Below are 25,848 nucleotides of genomic sequence, written 5' to 3' on the forward strand. Positions count from 1 at the left end.
ATATAATATATTAGGACATTATGTGTTATGTGTAATGCAATACCTATTCGTTATTCTATTGAATCATCAATTCCAATTTATTCTTTTATTCTTTTTTGAATGTCAATAATTATTGTTTAGTCATTAAGGTTTAATTTATTAGAATGTAATTTTATTACTAAAATATAACTCTCTACTATTTATCAAAAAAAAAAAAAAATATTGAAATAGATACATAATGGTAAAATCCACATTTACAATAAAGTATATCTTTATTTTATCTGCCGATAATTAAATTTTTTAATTTTAACTTAGTTTTAAATATGAATTAGTACCCACGAATTTCTATACTTATATTATTCATCAAATGAAACTTGTTGGATACCAAATTTGTCATTTATGAGCTACATTTATTTTGTCAAAGATAAATACCTAATTTTAATATCGTTCTTGATTCCATATATTTTAGGAATATTATCATAAAAGACTAGGTACTTACTGATCATTATTGTTTTAGTTAGAATCATACACCTACCAGGCTACTTGACATCGAAGTATAAATTCTTTTAAATTAATTAAATGTTTTAGGTATAGTTGAAACAAAAATGTAGGATCAATTAATATTGATGAACGAATTCGCTTGACAGAATTGAATAATTTTTCGTTTTAGTATGATGGATTAGTTAAATACAATTTACACTTATACTTCAACTGCAATCAATTACTTTTAATACTTATTCTACTCTAGTATAATTAATTAATTAAATAGAAGTAAATTCTGTATTCAAATTGTTACCTATTTATAGAACGTGTGGCATGCATGATGTTAATATTGGTATACATTTTATACGCAACTTTTAGGAATCAATAACTATTCTGATAATTAAACGTCAGCTTATAATGGATGGTGTTTAAATTTAAATTGTTTGTAATTAAATAAAAACATCTCAATGGTCAAATGGTTGATGATTCCTATACTAAGCAATCCATATTCTCGACTTAGGTCGCAAGATAATAAAGACATATTATCGTTTTAATAATTTACACGAAAAAATTGGCATTATTTTAAAAACTAGGTACTTTACAAACTTAAAATAGAGCTTGAGCCGATGAAATAAATATCGTATGAAATAATACATTATAGCGTTGAGTACAATTTATCGATTAACTTCTAAAGCACTTATAATAATTGAAAATAAATTATCCCTAAATAAAACAAAGTAATACTCAACCATGAATCTAAAATGTATTTATTAACTCACAATTAGTAATACACTCGAACGTTTTAGATTTTAAATGGCTGGTACATTTTATAGTTATTAAGAACAACTACTATAATTGTATAAGTATTAAGAAGAATTTTAATGGAAAATATCTATTGTCAGGTATGACTTTTAAATATTTTCATACAGGTAGGTATTTATTATTTTGTAGTAAAAATAGTTATCATTTAAGATGGTTAATAATCTATTATATATCTATTACATAGTATTTTTTTTTGTATTTTGTTATATTATATTGAAGTTAATTTATCAATTACTATTATTTATTATATTCTTAATGAAAAGTAAAATATTTTAATTTTCAGAAATTGCATTTGAAAAACAAATACATTTCTTAAGCTCGTCTAATTTTATAATTCAGTGTTAATAAATAGTATAACTTTTTAGTATTTAATAAAACTATCATCATTTTACAGAAATAACAATTAAATGGTGGAATTCCTTAAGTATTTAGAGCTAATGACAGAAAGTCTATTTTCTAAGTAAATACATTTTTTTAAATATTTGAATAACACTTATTAGTATTACAATTATGAGCTCTAATGAAAGTTACCCGAACAAAGACAAATTACAATTTGTCAGTTATTTGTTTTTAATTATCTATGTGTTAATAATAACAACAAATTCGGTAAAATAGACTCGGAGTTATATTGAATATTATTAAGTATGAGTAGGGTATCCCCGTTTTGTGCAGATGTAGGTAGGTAATGGACTCGGGGTATATAAACTACTGAACCTGCCAACAGAGGCACATTCTACAATCTATCATGGCTCTCCACACATCATTGGTATGTACTATTCTTTGATACTATCGTATATTTATAACCAAAATATTTTTTAATTAATTTTTTAACACTTACATTTATAACATTCAACTTTTAATACCAATGGATTTATAAACATTCTCTTAGAATTTTTGAAAATAAAAACTAATCACAAAAAATTCAAAAAATCTAATTTCTGTTTTTATTAAAACATAACTTAAAATTATTCTTATACTCGTAAAAGTTGTGACTATTTTAGAACGAGTAATCCATTTTTATTGTAATGGGTACAACATACAGTATTAGGCATAGGTAAATATATTAGGTATTTATAAATAAATATAATATTATTTTATTTAATATTTCATTGTTACTAATTTCCTATAGTATATAAGAAAATGTCTTTGCTGTAGAAGTATTTTAAAAGTATTTTTCTGTACATTCATTGACTATATAATAATATTTTATGCACTCAGATTTTTAAACTTAATATTTAACTAACAAAATAACGCAGTTTCAAAGCGATATAAATTATCATCACTTCGGATAATCATATAGACATATAGTTATTATAAGTTAGGTTTTTGTGTCCATTCTACAACTAGGAATATAATATAGTATGATATATGACTTGCAGAGAAAAACTTACTTGTATAAAACTGAAATAAATTACCTATGTATATGATTTTTATTTTGTATTTTTGTAGGTGCTCGTTTCCGCTGCTTGCCTTATAAGCTGTTCTGTAACGGGTACAGAACTATCCAAACCCACAGAACTGAAATTGGAGACGAAATCTGAAAATACTGATGAAGTCACTGCCAAAAGAGTGGTTTTCGGTGCGTTACACCCGATCAACCACGGTGCCGGTGGTGCTGTCTCCAGTGGTGGCAGCGGTTACGGTTCCGGTTCCGGTTCTGGCCATGGCGCAGGTGGCGTAGGAATAGGCGTTGGCTTCGGTTCGGGTGGTGGAGGAGGTGCAGGAGGAGGAGGCGGTGGAGGAGCCGGAGGAGGTTATGGCATCGGTGGCGAAGCAGCCAACAGTAACTACGGAGCTGGTGTCGGTTATGGGCAAGGAAGCGGATCCGGCGGTGCTGGTTATGGACAAGGAAGTGGTTCTGGTGGTTCCGGTTATGGACAGGGAAGTGGTACTGGTGGTTCTGGTTATGGACAGGGCATTGGCACTGGTGGATCTGGTTATGGACAAGGAAGCGGTTCTGTCGGTTCCGGTTATGGCCAGGGAATTGGCATTGGTGGTTCCGGTTATGGGCAGGGAAGTGGTTCTGGTGGTTCCGGTTATGGCCAAGGAAGTGGTACTGGTGGTTCTGGTTTTGGACAAGGAAGTGGATCTGGTGGTTCCGGATATGGACATGGAAGCGGTATTGGTGGTTCTGGCTACGGACAGGGAAGTGGTTCCGGTGGTTTCGGACATGGAGGTGGTTATGGTTCAGGAAGTGGTTCTGGCAGTAACACCGCTGGATACGGTGTCGGATCCGGAGGAAGCTATGCCAACGGTTTCGGAGCTGGTCAAGGTAGTGGCTTTGGCAGTGGATCTGGTCAAGGAGGTGGTTACGGAGGTGGATCCGGTCAAGGAGGCGGCTTTGGTGGTGGTGTCGGTCACGGACACGGACACGGTGGTGGTTTCGGACACGGCGCAGGTTTTGGCCATGGCGGTGGATTCGGTCATGGTGCTGGATTTGGTCATGGCGGTGGTTATGGTGTCGGCGTTGGATTCGGCGGTGGTCATGGTGGACATAGTATCTTTGGCCTACACCACAAGCCTCAACTCATTGGAGCCCTCGCACATGGTGGCGGCGGTCAATTCGGCGGAGGTCTCGGATTCGGCGGCGGTGCCGGCGGCGGCGCAGCAGCTACATATGGCTAACCGAAAGAACCCAACGCATTATTCCAATTCAAAACAATCATATTTATCGTTTCCGTTTAATATATATAATTATTTATTCGTATATAACTTATTTGTGCACGTCCGTTGACTAAATCACACAACAAAATTTCGTTAAAGTATTTTATTGTATTTATTTATTATTCTATTATAATATTCTATTATCTGTATTTAAATATGTATATTTTTATTTATGCTTTTAACATTAAAATGTTGTTTCCGATGAATTCATGTGTAGTATTACTATTACAGACTACAGACATCATATGAAATAAATCCATTCAAATATCGATATATATTATTTTTTAATTATTTCTGATATCATATAGCAGGTATCAACTGAAATATAAACAAACTAAATAAAACTACCACTATTGTAATAAGTTATTATTCAATTATTTAATAAATAAACTAGTATAGAAATATATAAATGTAAATAACTCACAAGCTAATGGCCTATGCTGCCGAAGCTTTAATGATCAATAAAAAAAAAACTAGTATAGTTCGTATACGCAATATATATTTAAAAAATGTTTAAATTTTTTTTTTCATCGACATGAATATTTTATAACTATGTACCTAAGTAGGTACATTTGAACTCTGGTATTCTTAATAAAATCACAAACATATTTTGTAGTTCAGTGCTTAGTAAAAAACCTAAGTTTCTGTTACTGTTCATTTTCAGTTCTAAAAATTATAAAATAAGAACTTAGTTATAATTTCGAAAAAAAATACGTAATATGAATTAAAAATGTAAATTCCAATATAACTTTATAATTAATGTCCTTTTTAAAGGGTATACCTATAAAAACCGGGTAAGTGTGTGGCGCTCTGCTGTATAGTAGATTACTGGTGGGTCACTGTAATGAATGGTGTTAAATTTGAATTCAATGATATAATAATCAAATCTTAGATTAAAAATAAATAGTGTTATGAATTTCTAACTCAAAATAATTTGCAAGGTTACTGTATGTTGTCAAAATTTGAAATTTAGACACTCGTGAAAAATAACTGTGGATTTGAATAATTGTAAATAATTTTTTCAATTCCCACAAACAACAACTTACCAAGAGCCTTGTATTACATTTTCAAGTTTTTGACGGAGCGAAAATTGTTTGTCAAAATTAGTTTTAGAAAAAAACTAATAATGGGTCGAAAATTCAAAGCATATAAGTAGCTTAACATAGGTCAAAATATTTTGAAAATGCCATAGTGTATAGAAAATGCTCCATTGAGAATCTAAGACGATTAAATTGTTAATCAAATGTATTGTTGCTGTCGGCTGGAAAATGAAGTTGTTTTATACGATATTTTACAAAAAATGTGTAATAGCTTTATTAAATTTTATACAAATTCAATCAAAATTTAATTTGATGATTTTTTTCTTTGGACAAATAAGACTTTTATTCAAATTTTAAAAAAATATACAGAAACTCGCTTATCTGGTATAGCAGATAATACTTAATAGGTAGGTTTTGAGTAGAATATCGTTAATATAAAATATAATAGGTACGTACATACAGTAGGTAGTTGACTGTAATGGATATTATCTTAAATATTTAAATTTGAAATCAATCATAAATCATTGAAGTGACATTACCTATACGAGAAATGATCTGAGCTAAAAGTAAAGGGGTAAACCAGTATCTATTTCTAATTTTAAGTATAATATAATAATTATACTTTAAGTTTATAAATATTAGTCAATTTGTGATACGATATAGCTTGTATATAGTCTTTTAACCATTTGTTCCATAGGTACTTACAACTTACTTATAAGTTATAAGACAATACTGAAGTATTATAGAAGTATAAGATAGTGTGAGCTTAATTGTTTTGAAAATATTAATATACCTTCTTAACCTATTGGGGAAAAGTTTCAAGTCTACCTTATAAATTATTTTTGAATAACAACAAACATTTATATTTTTTGTTCAATTATTCAATTTTGTCAAAATTTGAATTTCAAACGCTTATAAACATAAAATGAAAGTACTGTTTTCGAAAAATGTAATTATTGTGAGAACCATTTATAAAGAACATTGTACTGTGAAATGTCGGTATCTCGAACTAATTAGGCTCAATTTTTTTTTTTTTGGTCCCTTGAGCCTTCGAGAATTCGATATACGACGTTCCACTGAATTAAATTGTAAATTATTTCACTGCAAAAAAAAGAATTCATTTTTTAAGTATTTAGGATTATTTTACTAAAAATAACTATGATATTAATATTATGTTGGATATTTTTAAATATTTAAAGAAATGTGGTTGAACAAAAATAAAAATAATACAACGTTGTCATGGCATATACCATACGGATACGGCCATAACAATATATACATTATTAAATATTTTAAAAATTATTTTAAATAAATATAGTGCCATAATGCTGAACACTTTTTCGTACTTGACACAAAAAAAAACACAAATTACATATATCCACCATCTATAGGGTATCGATCTATGATCTATCTGCAAGTCAATCAAAAATGTTTACAATTTATAATTTATATTTAAATCAAACATATTTCAAAATCCAAAAGATTAGATCACGTTAAAAGAAATGAAAAAAATTTTTAAATGATTTCAAATTTTCGAAAATAAAATTCATTAAAATGTAAGTTCCTTTTACTATACATTAGTTACCAATACATTTCTGGATTTCCAACCTTAATTCTCAATGTATCGACTATTTTAATTCAATTAAAATCGAAAAAAAAATACATACTTTTTTGTGTTTAAAATGTATTGTATTTTAGATGTATAATTTTGAAAATAATGGGAAAATTTCGTCATGCAAAAACTAATGAATACCTTCCTAATTAGAAAATTCAGTTTTAAATACATATAACATTGAACAGTGAACGCTCATAATTCAGCGATATGTCATCATTTTTGTGAATTGAACTTTATTTCAATAGCTATTAATGGTATTATATAATTTTTTTTAAGAATAGAGGTCTGATGTGTTTACCTTTTATAGATAATAATTATATAATATAATTTGTTAGTGCTAATTGCTCACTATGAACTATGAAGTTAACTATTCATTGATGCCAGGGCCATACAGAGGAGTTTGATTATTTTGCTCCAGGCTTAAGGCTCAATTCATACAACTATATGAGCCTCAAGATTCATAAATCTAAAACAATCTATTTTTTTGTGCCATAACGCCTTTATTGTATTTTTATACTTAATATAGGTATAATATGTTTTTTTACTTTATAAGTACCTATAACGGCTGACTACATAGTGCGGTCTATACTTGGTATTAGGCAAACCAAATAGGTATTAGGTACCCTGGATATTTCTTTTTATAAATACTTCAAACTTATATTTCAGTTATTAAGGTTATTTTCTAACAATTTATTTACAAACATTTTTTTTGTATATAGAACTGTGTACGATTTTCTCACTTTTTCGACAATAATTACGTACCTATTTTTATGTGACATATTATCACAAACAAGACATACATCACACAGTCAATGCGATGTCCACTAGTCGTCTAGTATCTATTAAAGTATAAGCATTAGATAGGTACATACTACATTTCCAACGAATAATGACAGAATTTATTTATCACACAAAAACGATCCACCTCCATTATTCGATGCAGTGTAACTGATTGTAACGCTTTCAGCAGTCCATGCGGTATTAAGAGGCCGCTAGACCCTCCAAAAATATAAGCTAAAACCCTTTCATCGGAAACTGTGTACCTAACTTATTGCATATAACTGGTAAAGAAAATATTTTTACACCGTTAAAAAACCAAAACTTTTACTATTATCTTTCGTCGGATTTTTTTAATAACCACTGGTTATAACTATTAAATATGTTGTATTAAACAATTTAAAAAAAAATCAAAAGCTTTGTTTTGATTCCGAACAAAAACCAAGGAGCATTAATAAAAGTTCTGGTCTTTTTAATGGTGTAAAAACTTTTTTTCTAAGAGTTATATGTGATTAACTATACACTTTGGCGATGGACGTGTTATACGTTTATGACAATAACTCAATGATAGATGGATGTGTATAAGTATAATATTATTTATTGCTTCCCCATAATAGCAATAAAATGCTAAGAACCGAGTAACCGACCAGGCGATATCTAACGATCTCTCATACCAATGTGCATTTTTCCTGTTCTGGTTATTGGGAATAGAGTTATGACGTTTATGAAGTTTTAGCATATCTATTTTATTCGAAATGACGATATGATTTCAGATGTCTAAGCCCTTAGAGATTGAAATAAAAATAGTTACCAATAATACACACATAAAAGTAATGTTGAGGAAGATACTTTTTTTTATTAATTAACATTACATTACAAATTACCTTTAATAGCTGTAATTAAATTATTCTTAACATACATTTTTTTTTATTCAGTCATGTTACATTACTTTTGGGTTAAAAAAGTAACTTCATAAGAACGAAACAAAACAAAACAAAAGTTCAACTTGAGGTGTACTACTAAGGGCGTACTACCATAGGCGTACTACTATTGGCGTACTATTACTAAAAGGAAAATGAATTACGTTTAGTAATTAGAAAATATCTGTACGAATAGAGATTGGTACACTGTGTCTGAAAAGTATCGGTTTTGTATACTACGATTTATCATTGAATTCAAATTTAACATACCCATTGCAGTGACCCACTCAATAACTTATACCAGAGAAAACAAATAAGCAGCACAGCGACTTCCCGGGTTTTTTGATATTAATTATACATATATTTATCATAAAAATGTATAAATACACATTAAAAATTTATTTTAGGTATGTTAGTAACAGTAATTACCTTTAATATAAAATATCATTTATTGATGATTAGATGACTAAAAGGTCTATTATTCTCAAATAATGTATAATAGGCTTATGACTATTGGTTAAAAAATTTTGTACGTATTTACCTACAATAAGTTCCATTTATATCCAATTCACTTCCCAGAAACCAGTTTCAAAGAAAATTGAAGTCTTTTTACTGATCAAAAGTAAACAGCCGGGGACAGACACATGCAAAAGAACACATTTTTGTGAAACCTATACATTCATCGCTTTGCTCTAAATTAAAAATAGGTATAATTATTAATTTAGGCAGCTACTAGTTAAAAATTATAAATAAAATCTATTATCGAAATTAATATAGTTAAAATTGTATTTAATTTCATGTAACAATTATATACTGTAAATTAATATTGGTTTTAATTTTTTAAATGTTTTATTGGAATACAATTTTAATACTTTAATTAAACATTTAAAAATGATTATTTGCCCTGTAGTTGTAATTATAAATTAATATTTCTTCCAAAAGAGTAAAATATACAAAATTATTATTATTATGTCCTATACCTATAACATATCTTTAGGCTGTAGAGAATTAACGACGTCCTGTATTCTAAAGTAAATGTGTAATTTTAATTTTTTGTTGTATTTTCATTGAAATATATCTCTTTTGGTTGATGCATTGTATTCTAAGATATATACTTAAAATAAATAAATAATTCAGGTACAAAAAAATATTATTGACAATATTTAATATTATTTAATTACTACCTATAAGTACCATGTTTTATTAATGAATATAATATTAAATGTATTGTAGAAATAAAATGTACCAATTTATTTTAGATTTAAATTGCATATATTATTATGTTAAGTATTTAGATGATATTTTTAATTTTCATACAAAAATACGTTGTACAATATTATTGTTTCTAATCACTGAAAGACACTTGTGTTCTATTAAGGTCATACATTTTAACTATTCATGTAATGTGTGGTGAAATTGTACATTCATTTTTGATTAATTTTTCTAATAGAATGTCTTCTCAAATAAGGAAATAAAACAAACTATAGGTACATATTGATAATTAATACCACTAAATAAAGTTTCAATGAATTCCGTTGGCTAGTATAATAAGATGGATGCCATTGTATAGATAATACATTCGGGGTGTTATTGCATAAGTGAGTAGGGGGTCGCGTGTCCTCCGTTTCTTTCTAATAAATAACAATCTCACACTATATAAACCCATAATCTATTCTGCAGAGATACATTCAACGATTAATCATGGATTCTTACACTCCAATGGTAAGTGCTTTTTATTTTCTATATATTATCTATGCCAAGTTTTGAAACAAAATATTCAAATACGTAGATAAGTATATGTATAATTAACAGAGTAGGTATTTATCATTTGAAAAATTAAACACGTGACAACTGTTTAATTCAATAGGAATTAAAACCATCTAAATTATTCAATAGGGAACCTCCAAAAAAAAATTAACTTAATTTAAATTTTGGAAAATTTACTAACTAAAATAATTATAATTTATAGGTATAAATATTATTAAATATAAGATAACTTAAAAATTTGCCTTTCCACGCTTATACAAAATAAATATGTGTCTATAGTCTATACTCTATACGTTAAACTTTTTTCAAGTTAAACTTAAGGGGCAGGTATCTGTTAGTACCCCAGATATCTTCAGTTTTTCGAATTGCATTTTCAAACATTTTATAGGTATTATAATTAAATATTTTAAAAATTGTTTTAAACTACATTATGTATAGCCATACACGTTATTTAATTTTTTTTAAAGTTATTTAATTCAAATTTTGACAACATTGGATATTCAACCGCATAATACCGATTCATCTTGTAAATAACAATTTTTATTTTGTGATAATTCAAACTTCATTTTTTTCCACAATGAAAGGTTTAAAATTAGATTAAATATAGTCTACGTTTTAACAATTCAATAGTATTTAAGAACATTTGAAATTTCGAATTTGTTTAGCTTTTTTTTTTGTAGTGTTTATAAATATTTTTAATCTTGGTCAAAAACATTGAAAATCTAATGAAAATTGTGCATAAATTATTCCTGCATACCCATTAAAAAATATTAAAAATATATAGTCACAATTTTTTTAATAGAATTTGAATTATAATAAATTGTAGCGAAAACACGAAATTTATTAAATTATCTTGTAGTTAAAAATTAATACAATTCTGAATTTCTATACATAAGGCTTGTCAAATATAAGGTTTCTCATAAATAATACTTACTAAAATATAAAAATATAAATAATACCCGTTAATAAACATTTGTTTTGATTTCAAATTTCGATATAAATAATGATTTTTAATTATTATAGTGTAATTTAAAGATATTATTCGTGGTGAAATGAAACATTTACATAAAATATTATTATATTTTATTTACACAATGACAACTTAAAAATATTTAGATTCATTTTAAGTTAATGCCCTTTTTGCCACGAATCTGTTAAAATTGTCTCAAAAGTCTATAAAAATAATATATAATACCTACAAATATTATAAAGTTATATATAGGTACTTACTTTGTGAGTAGTAGTGTGGTACCTATATTAAACTATTATAATAATTAATAAATATGAAGTTTTTGACGAAAAAATAATTTTACCTGACTTATTGTTAATAGTAAAATCAATTACTTACTAGTGAAATATCAATATAAATTATAACATAATATGTTAGTAATACTCTCAGTTTCCGCTCAGAATTGTTTTTCTTATCCAAAGATTTATTGTTGAATTTAAATTTAACCTTATCACAATATACATTATAGTCACCAAGTGACTTAAACAATACAGCAGACCAATTTATCCAATTTTTTTAGTTATATTTATAGGGTACCAACATTGTCCAGTGCTTAGGGCACCTGAAACTTAATCCAGTCCTGACTATTATATACAAAGTCAAATATGTACACATGTATACAGTTAACTATAAATTAATTTATTATACCTATGATGATTTAGAAATCTAAAATAATTTGAAATACCTATATTCTTGCTTTTCTGTTGACACACTTATTTAATATAGCCCTATGTGTTATCATTAATTATTTTTGAAACACGTGCTAGTTTAAAATATTCCTGTATATCTTACCATCTCACATAATTAATAGTTAGGTATATATCATTTGCTATACTAACTGCTAAGGTGACATTTGTTACCGTTTACCTAGGATTACATAGATAAACATAATAGACCTTGGTGGGTAAGTCGTAAGCATACTACATAAGCAAACTATAGATTAATTTGAAACATGTAAAATTAAAAATTAAAAATGAATTTTGTACTGAAATTTATTTGAAAAAAGTTATTTAATTAATATCAAACATAATATATTCTATTTGTATTTTTTTAAGATTTACTCACTTTTATTATTTTTATTTGTTTGCATTTAAATAATCACAATACAAATTTTTATTGTACCCTATTGAATGTCATTAATTTACTAAATAGGGATCTTATATAGACATTTTAAATGCTGAGATATTGAAAACTGATTTAACCCGAAACTCTAATTAGTTAGCTAGCTCAGTTTAATATTACTTGTATAAATCATCAACATATTGACTTTTTTCCTATTCAATATTAATTATTTTGTTTATTTGTTTACTTTAAAGTATTTGGTCTTCTTGACAATTTTAATCAGCCGTCCAATCATCGGAGTTCGAGTATACGAACCATCGGAATTCAAATCATCTCGTCTTGTCGAATCAGATAATGGTGCACAAACAAAAAGTTCTGTTTTAGCTAGACAATTTATCATTAGAGGTAATGCTCAAATTTCTGGTTCTGCCAATGGCTTTGGTCACGGACAAGCTGGAGCTTCGGGCATCGGGAGTGGTTCATCTCATGGATTTGGCCAAGGACAAGGTTTCAGTAGTGCATCTAATAATGGTGCAGGTGCTTTAGGAGCAAGCAATTACAATAGCAATAACGTAGCAAGCAATTACAATAGTAATATTGGAGCAGCTGGAAGTGGCAGTGGGTTTGGAAGTGGATCTGGTAACGGAAATGGATTTGGTTCTGGATTTGGTGAGGGAAGTGGAATAGGAACTACTGGTTCGGGTGGTGGTTTTGGGGGAAGTAGTGGATTTGAAGGTTCTACTTCTGGTAGCGGAGGACAAGGTTTTGAAGGTGGTTTTGGAGGAGGAAATGGTCAAGGAGCGAGCGGAAATTTTGGTAATGGTGGAGTATCGGGTGGAAACATAGTAAATGGAGTTGGATTTGGTGGTGGAACGACATCTGGAAATGGCTTTAGTAGTGGTAATGGAGCTATAACCGGAAATGAATTTGGGTCTGGTAATGGAAATGGATTTGGGTCTGGTAATGTAAATGGATTTGAGTCTGGTAACGGAAATGGATTTGGGTCTGGTAATGTAAATGGATTTGGGTCTGGTAACGGAAACGGATTTGGGTCTGGTAACGGAAACGGATTTGGGTCTGGTAATGGAAATGGATTTGGGTCTGGTAACGGAAATGGATTTGGTGGGGGAAGTGAAATAGGAACTGCTGGTTCAGGTGGTAGTTTTGGGGGAGGTAGTGGATTTGGAGGTACTTCTTCTGGTAGTGGAGGACAAGGTTTTGGAAATGGTTTTGGAGGTGGGAATGGTCAAGGAGCGAGCGGAAATTTTGGTAATGGTGGAGTATCAGGGGGTAATACAGTAAATGGAGTTGGAGTTGGCGGTGGAACGACATCTGGAAATGGCTTTGGAAGTGGTAATGGAGCAGGTAATGGTGGGGGTGGATTTGGGGGTGGTCAAAGTAATGGATTTGGAAATGGTCAAGCTACAGGATTCGGCGAAGGTTTTGGGTCAGGAACAGGGGAAGGTTACGGAGAAGGTGAAGGATTTGGTTCAGGAGCTGCATTCAATGGTGGTTCTGGAAACTTACAAGGTCAAAACCAAGTATCTCAAATAGGAAGTGGTTCAGGTGGCCAGGGTGGTGGGTCATTAGGAGGTGGTATTGGATTTGGTTTTGGTGGATCTGGAAACGAGGATTTTGACATAAAAAAATAAAAACATATTTTTGTAATTTTATTTAAATTTAACATCATATTTATTTAATTTATCAACTTTCTATGTATTCAATAAATCATATTTAATAAATTTTATTTATATACTTTAAGATTATTCTACTGTAATTGTTAAAGATTAAGTTTGTAAGCTCGCATAAATTACCTACGAGTTAAATTTTATTGTAAAAATATGTTTATAAATTCATAATTAAAAGAAGCAAAAAAACAAATTCTACATGTTTTATTTATCGACACACTTTTTGTCTTCAATACAACTTTTATTATGATAAAATACTTTAATAATAATAATTTTGTTCAGAAACAAAATGAACATTTGAGTTTGAAAATTTAAAAAAAATACCCTTGTAGTTCAATGTCATACATTTTTTAGAATTAAAAGATTTAAAATTTAAAATTTCTAAATTTTATTTCTAAGATATTTCTTTGAGTTTAAACATTTTGTAACATTTTGTTAAAGAAATTAGAAAAAAATAATAATAAAATTGCAATTTTTTCAAACTCAATTTTCGGTATTTCCAGTACAATACTACAATAAATTTTACTACTTTTTACTACTACAACATCCGAGCTCAGAATTTTAAAAATATATTTATTAAAACTTCAATTTTCTACTTTAGCATGTTTTCTAGTTGGAAAGTGAATCTTGTGGAACTTTGAGATGGTCAAAAGTACAAAAAAAAATGTTCACTCGATCAGAAAACTTGAAATTGTAATACAGCACTAATAGTTAATTCTTGTTAGTGGAAATTAAAAAAAAAGTTGAGAATACATTTTCAATAATGTTTTAGGAGCATCTAATGTTAAAGTGTTAACGAACTTCATCAAAATCACGAAAATCAACAAATTATGTCTAGTTAGAAACTCTAATAATTTTTAAGTGTTTATCTAAGATTTGAAATTGTTATTCAAGATTCTCCTTATGTTTTTGAACATTTAACAAAAAGAAGTTAAAAACAAATTTATTTTTTACAATCGTTTGAAGTTGGACATTGAATATTTAATATATTCACCCGTAAATTTCCGAATTCCCATACAACGATTTTCTTATTTTCTTGTTATTTAAAAACTATAAACCGTAAGTATTTGAAATTTTTATAAAATGTTGTTTTTTTTATTTTCCACTCATGATAACATTTTCAAAATATTTTGACTTGTTCAAGATATTTATAGAAATTTAAAATTTAAAATTATTTAGTTTTTTATTTTATTACATGTCAACAACATTTTATTCATTGGATCGAAAAAGAATGATGATTCATAGTTCCTCATAAGTAGTTATAATAGCAGTTAAGACATTTTTAAGATCCGTTGTCACGATTTTTTTATAAGAATTTAAACTTTAAATGTTTACGGAATTCATCAAAATCTTGACAATTTTGAAACTATTTTATCGTTAAAAATGATATTATGTTCAATTTTTATAACTAAGAATTGGAAATTTAAAACAAGAATTATCATAAATATTTCATACTGAAACCAACAAATCTAAAAATATATATAAGCATAGTTATTCTTTACAAACATTTTAAGTTAAAATTATGTTATACATTACATATTATAACCAATAATAACAATTTTAGTTAATTTGTTGTTTTTTTCAATATTATTCTTGGGTGCTTAAGACTTTTATAGTACATTATTATATTGTATACAGTACACACACAATGACACTTTCAAATGCAATTTTCGGCAAAAATGTATTTAACCTACTGTAGTTCTAATGATTAATAGTAAAATCAATTACCTCAATCACAATATTGATATATTGTGTCATATACATGTCATATACTTAGTAATATTATAGGCTCAAAATCGTTTTTAGTACACAATGTTTATCGAATTCAAATTGCACACATACATTGCAGTGACTCTCTAGTCTCTAGGCACCTAATGTAAAGCAGAGCGGTACCCACATTCCAGCTTCTTTTTTTATAGTTACATATTTTAAGTTTAAATTTGGACAATAAAGTCTCTTAGTAATATTATTGGCTGACAGACTATCTTCCCTCAGAATCGTTTTTCGTATACAATGATTTTAATTTTGATATCATCGAATTCAAATTTAATTCATCTGTTACAGCGACTCTTTATCATCCCTTACTGTACAACAGATCGGTACTCACTTGCCCACTTTTTTATGTTAATTATTGGTAAACAAAGTTCACTTGGTCAAAAAGTTTTAAAACTATTTAATACAATAATCCTAATAAGTTGATATCTACTATATCAATTTAAAAATATTAAAGATATGTAAGAACGAATATTTTCATAAGCATTTGCGGAAATTCAAAATTTTGAAAATATACTGCCAAAGGTGTACTACCTATTCACCAAAATTAAGAAAGTATACAAATCATTTTGTAGTTTAAAATGTTTAAAATGTAACAACTTTTAGAGCTATAAAATGAAAATGTAATAAAAGGTTCTTTATTAGTAGTTCATACTTGAACTGAAAAATCTAAAAAAAAATATAAAAGCACAATTTTTTTTCATATATATATATTCTAAGTTTAAATGTGGACGAAATAAGATTGAATTGAATTTATTTTCATTGAAATTGAATGATATATGTAGATATACATTACACACACATGACACATGTATAATACTATAATATTACATAAAAATGTATACATTTAATGCATTATTTATACATAAAATGATAAATGATTGTCTCCGGAAGCTATAGGTTTGCTGTGGAGACAACTAGACAAGGGAACACAGCCTACTTTTACATATACTATATTAAACAATTTTAAAGATGATATTTGATTTTGTGATTATAAAACTTGTTTATTTATTAAAAATGTTCAATATTTTAGAATTACCGTATGAATATAATAATCATAATAAATTTATATCATATTATTTGTAAAATAATAATTTAATTTTTTGTTATAGCCTTAAGGTTGCAAACAAACTAATAATTAATGTCAATATTTAGCTCCGCTCCATCGCCAACTTAGTGCTAGTATTGGCGAGGCTTTTTTTTTTTTAACAAAAATCGATTTTAAGTTTAGAGATTAAACATAGGTACTTTCATATATTAGTTTGTTTTGTCCTTGTACAATACTCATGCTTAAATTTACATTTTTTTAGATCTAAAAAAATTATTTTTGGCATTATAAGTCTTGCTTGCAATTATTGTCTTAAATTTGATATATCGTAGTATATTTGCAACAACTATAACAAAACATTACGAACACAGATCTCGTTCTATAGTGTTTTTATTTTTTTAATATACAATTTTAAATGATGGACTTATGTAGTTGTTTCAAGTATATTAAGGGGTATAATGACAAGCACGGCCTCAAGTAACAATACCATACGACTGAGCCATGAAAACCATTCTTATAAGTTACTGTATTTTGGAATGCAATTTTAGAGTGTTTTAATATTTAATAGCACAAGTAAAGAGCTTCAAAAAGTAAACACAGATTTGGGTAAGTTGTCAAACTCTAAAAATCTTTAATTAACCTCATAACTTCTATTCAGAATGGTAAATATTATAATGAATATGTAATTTGGGTAAAAAAAAATAAAGAGTGAAGAGTACGAGTTTGATAAAGTGAGGACTAAAAAACGCAAACTTCAAGCAGGCGAGACAAGAGAAAATGAAATCCATATGACTGGAAGTGATAAGTTTAGAATAGAAACATATTTTAGCATATACGAGATCGAGATCGAGTGAACTTGAAAAAAGATGCGCAGTTTGTATTAATACATTTGACAAATATGACTTTTTGACTAATTTAATACTACTTTCGCCAGAAGAAATAACTCAAAAAGCTAATAAGCTTCAAGAATTTTTATAACGATGATTTAGAAAAATCATTCTCTTGTGAATGTGTTCATTTTTGAGCATATCTTCAAAGTACAATCCAAAATATTGATGGAGTTATCGAGTCAATACACTATTACGTGGTAATAATTTAGATACAGTTTTTTCTAACGTATATATTGCTCACGTATGCTCTTATGTATGGCAATAACTAACTGTTCAGCCGAGAGGTATTTTTCTTCGTTAAAACGCGTAAAAAATTATTTGAGAGCAAGTATGGAAGGGGATAGACTAAATTCACTGAATTTAATTGAAACTGAACTAGTAAACAAAATCTACTTCGATGCCATAATAGATAATTTTGCGACTCAAAAGTCGAGCAGAAAGCCGATGAATACTAGACACTAACTAATGAATTTTGAATATAATAATTAACTATTTAAGTATTTTTTACTACCATGTTTTTCATCATTATATTTTATATCATATTTTTTATAATTAAATGTTTTATATGAATGTACATTTTATATCATTAAAATTTTAAGTAATAAAAGAGAAAACTATAATTGTATGATTTAATAAAAATTTTTAGACTAGAAAAATATTTATATTGAAAGGCGACAATTTGTTTAGTGCTTAAAGCGCACAGTGGTTAAATCTGGTACTGTTTTAAGGGGATTGCAAACGTTCAGTTATTTCAACCAAAATGATCTAATCTTTCGTCAATCATACCGATATGCTTAGTAATGATAATATACTTTTGAAGAGTTATTTGAATTTAGTATTATGCCTACTTAAGATCTTAAGCAGTCTAATTTGTTTAAATGTTGTTCCTCGACTACTATACATTTTGATTGAGTAATTAAAATGTATGAAATTTTAAATGTTGATTATTCGAAATTTAAATTAAATATTTAAATGTCTTAAAATGTGGCCTGGTCGATCTCGGGTAAAGCTATTAACGAATTCATATCAGTTTTCAGAAGTCTTATCTCGTAATGAGCTCAGAAGGATCGGCAAAAAGTTCATACAAATTAGCACATATTTTTTGCCATTCACGCGCGCAAAACCGTGACTAGGCATTAGCTTGTACGTGCGCGTACGAGAGCGAGCGCCTTGCTATTTCTCTTACACGGCAGTCACACTCGCTATCGAATAATCACTTACTACTCACACATTTACAATATCCACATGCATGTAATTTTAAAATTACCTGTTTTTTAACTACTTAAAAACTTTCCATTAATCAGCTTTAGATACCTAGTTTTTTTCTATGAGTATCAATTTATATTTATGCTTAAGGTCGTGAAGCAAGTTTTTCTTGAATTTGATTTAAAAAAATTACTATCAAATCATGTTTTGGTGATGCTTGATACACGAGTAGATTTGTTATAACTATGATTTTTATTTATACCGTCAATAATAATTTATGTAGCATCATCAATGCAGAAATTGATCCATTAACACATTACCTACCTTATGGTATTCCTTGAATTAAAATAAAATATAATCTATCAAGAGGACGTTTTACTCACAGGTGTTGTCTCCGTCTTACTCACGTACGGCATACCAAATTTTCGTTCTTTAGTTTCAATAGCGTTGATGTTAGTTTTGATATTACAATGAATTGACCAATTATCAAAGTACCAATAATTCAAGAGTAGGTTTTACTAAACTTTGGAGTCGGAATATAATGTGCGTTCCCTCGTTGATTTCTTACGATAGTTTTATTTTTAAGTGAGTTAATTTTGAGTATGTTAAGTATTTATATTTGAAAAGATTTACTTAAAAATTAAAATATTGTAAAAAACCAACAAGAGAACACAGATTAGTTCCCACCTAAAAGTTTGATAGTAGGTCAATTCACTGTAATATCAAAACTAACAGCACACTATTGAAACTAGTGAACACAAATTTGCTATGCCGTACTTTTGTAAGACAGAGACAACATGTGCAAAAAATTATATTAGTTAATTATCACTTACTATTATTATTATGTATATAAGCTATATAATATTAAGAATTAAATTTGACAAACTACATTTATATTATACTGTACAATGAGAGCTTCTTTAATATTTTGAAGTTTTAAATCATTAACGGTTGTCTGCCAACAAGTTTTTATAAATTTTATACACTGAAAATGACCTCTCTACAGCAATTGAGGTGATAGGAGATAACCAGATTACCTGGTGTTATATAGTAATAGTTCAAAATGAAAATGATTTATATTGCGTATAGTATTATGTCTATATTTCAATAAAGTCAAATTTCTTAGTCATAATACTAGAAATAGTTTAAAAATGTCTTATAATTTTTTTAAATATATTAAAAACGTCAGAAATGCCCTCAAAAATATTAAATCCGCTAAAAATGCAAAACATTTAATAAAATAATTATTTTAGTGGCTTATTATTTTAGTTGTTACATTTTATATTGTGGTTACAACATGGAGTACTTGAAATACATTAGTAACTTGAAAAGAACAATGCTCGACATTCCAAAACAAGATGCAAATGCATTTAAATCAGAGACCTGTAAGGTGCCTATGTATAATATGAGTATTTGACTAAATACTGTCAGTGGAGCTTTATCGGTAAATTTATTTCCCATGAAGCCAAATTGGTACTTTCAAAGTATTGAGCATCATGTTTCTAAGAAGTTATACAGTCTATTTTTAATGCACTTTTTCAAAATTTTAGTTTGTGTAATTGTAAGAGCTATGAGACGAAAATCTGTAGCCATTTTTGTTCATTAGTTTATGTTAATATGATGGTTATAGTACTTTCAAATATACCTATGTGGAAATAATAACGCCTATAGTGAGAACGAGATAAAAAAAATATTATGTTATAGGTATAAGAATATTTTTAATAATACCTTTTAAAATTGTATCTGTTAGCTCCCACCTATTGAACTTAAAAGTAGGTTGAATATTTAAAATACATTTTTTTTATTTCTTCATTAGTACCTATTTAATAAATTAATATAGGAATATTATCATGTTTTCAGTTTATTTTATATATTGGTACCTTAATAGAAACAAAAATAAGTTTAATTCATTCGCAATTATATAATGTTATCTGTTAAAATGTTGTTTTGCTGATTTAGGTAGATATGTTGTTTTCTTTATTACATTTTTATCGAATGCAGGGGTCTCCAAATTACGGCCCACCAAGCGTTTCGAACCAGCCCGCTAACCTCATTGATGTTTTCAAAATATATTAGTTTTATTGTTTTTAATATATTAATTACTAAAAATAATTCTTATACATCATTAACCTCTCTATCCCTAACTGATACAATTTTGGCCCAGGACGCCAAATTGTATCAAAGATTTGGCCCCCCGAAAAATAATGTTGGGGACTCCTGATCTAATGGTTCATTAATTAATTCCTATATTTTTATAGTATATTACCTTTTACAATAGAGATTTGTTTAAAAAAATATGTATCTTTTGCTGTTCTTATAGTTACATTTACTAGATTCCCATATTTTTTTAATATTTATCTCGTAATATATAATTAAATGATTGCTTTTTAATTTTGCGAACAATCTATCTCTATATTTCATAAAATTATTGATTCCAAGTGTTATAAAATGTTCAATATTTTCTTTTTATTATATAGCTTTTTTATTATTTTAGCTCCTTGTGTTATTTTTATGTGATTTTCAATAATATTTGTGAATAGGTAAACTGCTTTATTTGAGTCTTTTAAATTTAAGATCCCTGTCCAATTTATATTGTTTAGATTATTATTTAAATTGTTTATGTTTAGAGCATTAAAAGTATTAATAAAAGTATTATTATCAACTATATTACTTGTAATATGTCGTAAAGTGTCTACCTAGTTAGTACCATGATTGTACTATAATGATCTGTAGTCACACTTTAATAAATGTACCAATGAATATTAAAAGACTTTATTTCTAATGAAATTGTGATCAATACATGTATGTTACTATTGCAATATTTATCGTGTACAAATGTAAGTATACTATTTATACAAGACTTAAGGCCATGGCTACTAAGCTAATTTAAATATTTAATACAAATTATGTCCTCAATCATTATGCTTAAAATGTATGTCTCCGCAGATAATACGTGATAGAAATTTGAAGGCATTACTCCTTTAATATGTCTTCTAAATTCTCAATAAAATCCGTTTTATTTAAACTGGGTGATGACCTATAGAGTATGGTTGCATGTTAGTTTTATTAAAATATTATTTAATGAAATTGAAAAACCTAATGAGCTACAATGATATTAATACCTCAAATTATTACATCATTTACTATAGTAGAATCTTTAAATGTAAACAGAATATCCATCAGATATATTTAATGAGCTATAATAATTGTAAAAATAATAGCCTTTTTTATCAGATTTGCCGATATCACTCTTCATGTTTAAGATAACATAATAATATCAAAATGTATATTAGCTGAACTTAAAACCACTAATAATTTATTTAAACGTTTTCTGATACTTAAAAGTTATAAAGCTAAGAGCAGACAACTGAGGACGGTCATTCTGATACGTGCGCTTAAGGTGTTAGGTACAAATTCATTTGTTACAAACGTCTTGTACTTAGTTAGAATTTTCATTATTAAATAAAAATTTTAACTACACCAACATTTTTTGTCTGTATCAAGATTTTGGTATGTATTTTAATAACTTGTCCTTTTTTTTGTTTTAATAAGTAATTTATTGCATTAATTTGTAACCATTTATTTTAAATTTTTTTTTTTGCCAACTAGAATATTTTTTTGTTTTCTTTTGTAAGTTGATAATTTTTATTTTATTTTCAGGAAAGTTAGTAAGTATGTAGGTTATTAGAAATTAACTGATTTTTATTTTTATAGCATTATTTTACTGACTTTATAATAGAGTCATAAGGTCATGAAATTTAATTTACAGGTGAATATCCAATTTTGTCAAAATTTAAATTTCAGACACAAAAAAAATATTTGTGGAATAACGCTCCACTTTTTTTATTTAATTTTCTTAATAAAAAATTATGTGAAACCTTGTATTACATTTTCTAGCTTATTATTGAACACACTAACATTTTTTTATCGACATTAACAGTTAAATCATTGCATAGCAAAAACAATTCTGAGTGGAAATGGCTTGTCAGTCTATATTAGAGCTACAACCTACTAAGTATATTTTATGAAATATTAATATTGCTATTACAGTAATTTATTTTACAATTAGCAATATTAGGTAGTTTGAAAAAAATTTTGCCGTTAACATTGCATTTAAAAATCGTATTGTATTAAAACATAGTTTTAAATAAGTATCAAAGTTTTAAACATAATATTTTTAAATTAAAACAAAATAACCAAAATACTTTTTCTCCGTTAAAATATCTTATTGCATCTAAATTTTAAAATATAAATTAAAAAAATTGTGTGCATTTATTTTTTAGATTTTTTGTATACAGTACGAATATTTATTGAGGGACCATGTATTAAATTGTCATGCTTTATTACAATACCCAACATAAAATTTTCATCGGCATTAATAAAATAAAAACTAAAAAGATACATCTTCTCAAAACAAAGATTTAAAATATTATGAAAAATGTATCATGTATAGAAAATGCTATTATAAGTTAAAATATCTACTGTAATTATGTATGAGTTAAAGCCAAAAAAATAATTTTACCTAAAAAATCATCTTGATGTTTAATAAACAATATGTCTTAAAACTTTGAACTCTAGACTACGCATAACAAATCGCTAATATATATATATTTTTTAATTTCCAGTATGAACAAATTATGAGGAATAGTAAACTAAATTTTCAAGCATTAATAATTGAAATGATTTTATGATTTTATCTACAAAATAATGCAAAATGTATATGAATTAAAAACAATTTTTTAATTTTTAAGGAACAAAAATGATCAAATTTTCCTAATTAAAAAAATAGTTAACATCATACATAGTACTATAATAAGTATTTTTATACGTTTTTATTGAATTATTTTGTCGCATCGGAACCATCGTAAGGAACAGAAATATAAATCGTCGGATTCGTCGGATTTACCTATGGCACTACGTAAAATGTACAACACTGTTTCCTACTCGAGTGCAGCCTTTGAGATGAGTGCGTGCGATTTCTATTGTAACCTGCAGCACTGCTCCACCTCGGTTCGATGCTTCCGATATGGCGAAACACTGTTTTGTTTTTAGTTGCATTTCTCGAATTTATAAAGAGTACAGCTTAATCAATAAAAATTTGAAGTCTTTATAATTATAATAATTTTACTTATTAAAAGGGAAAATAGAATAAAACGATATCAGTTAAAAATATTTTAGTTTTTCACAATTACCATAAAAAAAATCAAACACTAAAATAATATATTCTGATCAAATTCCTAGTTCAAAATTGTAACTTATTTTGTGTGCATATTTACAGCATCTAAGCTAGTTTAGTTATTTTTCACATTTTAGTTATCTTTCGAAATATAAAATAATTGTTTAGGTAATTTAAATATATTGGTTATTTTACTAAAACTGTTGAGCTGTTAAAACTTATATAATGTGACATATTATAATGCGTAATATTTTGACATTTTGACATATCTTTAATGATATTTTATTTACCTTTAGAAGTGGTAATTGGATAATGGGAAAATGTAATAATAATTATGAGACCATCAACATTTAATATCTGTCAATCAAAAATTAAATTAATATTCGCTCTATAAATATGAACAATAGTGACCCTTGTTCAATCATCACCTTAACGTTACTTGATGTGTTTTAATTATTTTCAGTTATTGGACCTTTACTTAGAACTCCTGCGTAATATTAAAACGGGGGAGAGATCTCTATAAATAAGACCAACAACAGCTGACGACCAGCAGTTCACCAAAATACTGCAAACTATATCCACGCTTATCTGAACATTCATTCCATCAAAGTACGTATTTTTTTTTTTAAGTATTTAGCCATAATATTTAAAGGATAGGACTTTGGTTTGATAATTCGATATTTAAAAATTGTATTTGATAGTAACTGTCAGTTTATTCATATTGTTCAGAACTTTATTTAACATTGTTTTCTGTTTTTGTGCCATTTAAGAATACAATGAAGATAAGTCTATATTTGAGTGTACTCCTCTTGGCATTTGTGGTCAAAATTGCAACAGCAAATGTTAGACTTCAGCGTTCGCCTCAACAATACTGTGGTTCGAGATTGGCAGACATCATGAAAATGATATGCAAGAACAAGTACAATGGACCAAAAAGAAGTCCTGCAATCGGTAAGTTCATAATTTATACCTTAATAACACTTTGAGTAGAAACTAAACTAAGAATAAAAATAATACATCATTAAATTCAAAATAAAATTCTGAGGTAGGTAATTCTAGTTAACTAAAATCATTGTTGTTGATTCAAACTTAAAATGTTTACAACTTTACAAGTTATAATACAAAATAATAATAAAAAAAAAAGTTTTTTTTTTAAATTATTATTTTCTCAGTGTAGGATTTTAACAATAATTACTTAAATGTTACTATAATAAGCTGTAACTGAGAAAAAATGTATTTAATACTCTATTCAAAATCCAAACAGTATTAAAATAATAATGCTTAAAACATTTGTTAACAGATTCAGATGTATGGGATTACAAGGACCTTGAGGACTACAATGCAATTGGCTACCCATTCATACCGATGAATGAAGCACTGTCATTTATGCCCTCACGTTTACTTCGCCCAGCCAAAAGAAGTATCATCGATGAATGCTGCCACAGACCCTGCTATTTAGCTGAACTTAAAACTTATTGTGCAAGTCAGTAATGCTGGAATACAGGACTTTGTTGAAGTGTTTTTGAACGCTGAATAAACTATTATTATATAAACGTTTTATGTATATTTATTTAAATCCATTCCACATTAGTCTCCATATCGAGATGATTGTGCTTAAAGCATATTGTATGAAAGGATAAACACATTTCATACACAATTAGTCATAAGTATAGCAACTACAACGGTGTCTGACACTGAATAATTATAAAGTATTTGAGTTTCATCTATTGCTCAGCGACAAATGCCATTTGGATCAAGTTCAACAAGATCACAATGCAACTTGATTAGTTGGATCTAGTGACAACTTTTAAATTTTGTGATCCTACTGTAGGTAGTCTGTGAAGTAGAATCTTGTTTTGATCAAATGAAAAATTAAAATATTCTATATTAAACATTTAAAGTGCCTAAGTTAAACATTCAATAAATAGA

The 25,848-nt window shown here is 27.6% G+C and overlaps 3 protein-coding genes across 3 annotated transcripts; all 3 read left to right on the plus strand.

Annotated features, from left to right (window-relative positions):
* The first annotated feature begins 1,950 nt into the window (after positions 1 to 1,950).
* On the plus strand, positions 1,951 to 4,221 carry LOC111032773 (glycine-rich cell wall structural protein-like). Its single transcript, XM_022313228.1, has 2 exons — positions 1,951 to 2,050; positions 2,734 to 4,221. The coding sequence occupies exons 1-2, from the start codon at positions 2,030 to 2,032 to the stop codon at positions 3,907 to 3,909; spliced, it is 1,197 nt and encodes a 398-aa protein (XP_022168920.1). The 5' UTR covers positions 1,951 to 2,029; the 3' UTR covers positions 3,910 to 4,221.
* Positions 4,222 to 9,929: 5,708 nt separating this feature from the next.
* On the plus strand, positions 9,930 to 14,013 carry LOC111032774 (glycine-rich cell wall structural protein-like). The gene is made up of 2 exons (XM_022313229.1): positions 9,930 to 10,022; positions 12,393 to 14,013. The coding sequence occupies exons 1-2, from the start codon at positions 10,002 to 10,004 to the stop codon at positions 13,788 to 13,790; spliced, it is 1,419 nt and encodes a 472-aa protein (XP_022168921.1). The 5' UTR covers positions 9,930 to 10,001; the 3' UTR covers positions 13,791 to 14,013.
* Positions 14,014 to 22,126: 8,113 nt separating this feature from the next.
* On the plus strand, positions 22,127 to 25,472 carry LOC111032749 (bombyxin C-2-like). The gene is made up of 4 exons (XM_022313196.1): positions 22,127 to 22,253; positions 24,383 to 24,528; positions 24,690 to 24,870; positions 25,220 to 25,472. Exons 3-4 carry the CDS (start codon positions 24,696 to 24,698, stop codon positions 25,408 to 25,410), a joined length of 366 nt encoding a protein of 121 aa, XP_022168888.1. The 5' UTR covers positions 22,127 to 22,253; positions 24,383 to 24,528; positions 24,690 to 24,695; the 3' UTR covers positions 25,411 to 25,472.
* Positions 25,473 to 25,848: the final 376 nt, after the last annotated feature.

This window comes from Myzus persicae, unplaced genomic scaffold (genome assembly GCF_001856785.1).
Source record: "Myzus persicae strain clone G006 unplaced genomic scaffold, MPER_G0061.0, whole genome shotgun sequence".
In the NCBI taxonomy this organism is placed as follows: Eukaryota; Metazoa; Arthropoda; class Insecta; order Hemiptera; family Aphididae; genus Myzus; species Myzus persicae.

Coding starts and splice junctions, on each gene's coding strand:
- LOC111032749 (XM_022313196.1), top strand. CDS start 24,696: ATGAAGATAAGTCTATATTTGAGTGTACTCCTCTTGGCATTTGTGGTC. Junction 24,871..25,219: donor AAAAAGAAGTCCTGCAATCG/GTAAGTTCATAA, acceptor ATTTGTTAACAG/ATTCAGATGTATGGGATTAC.
- LOC111032774 (XM_022313229.1), top strand. CDS start 10,002: ATGGATTCTTACACTCCAATG. Junction 10,023..12,392: donor TGGATTCTTACACTCCAATG/GTAAGTGCTTTT, acceptor TTTACTTTAAAG/TATTTGGTCTTCTTGACAAT.
- LOC111032773 (XM_022313228.1), top strand. CDS start 2,030: ATGGCTCTCCACACATCATTG. Junction 2,051..2,733: donor TGGCTCTCCACACATCATTG/GTATGTACTATT, acceptor GTATTTTTGTAG/GTGCTCGTTTCCGCTGCTTG.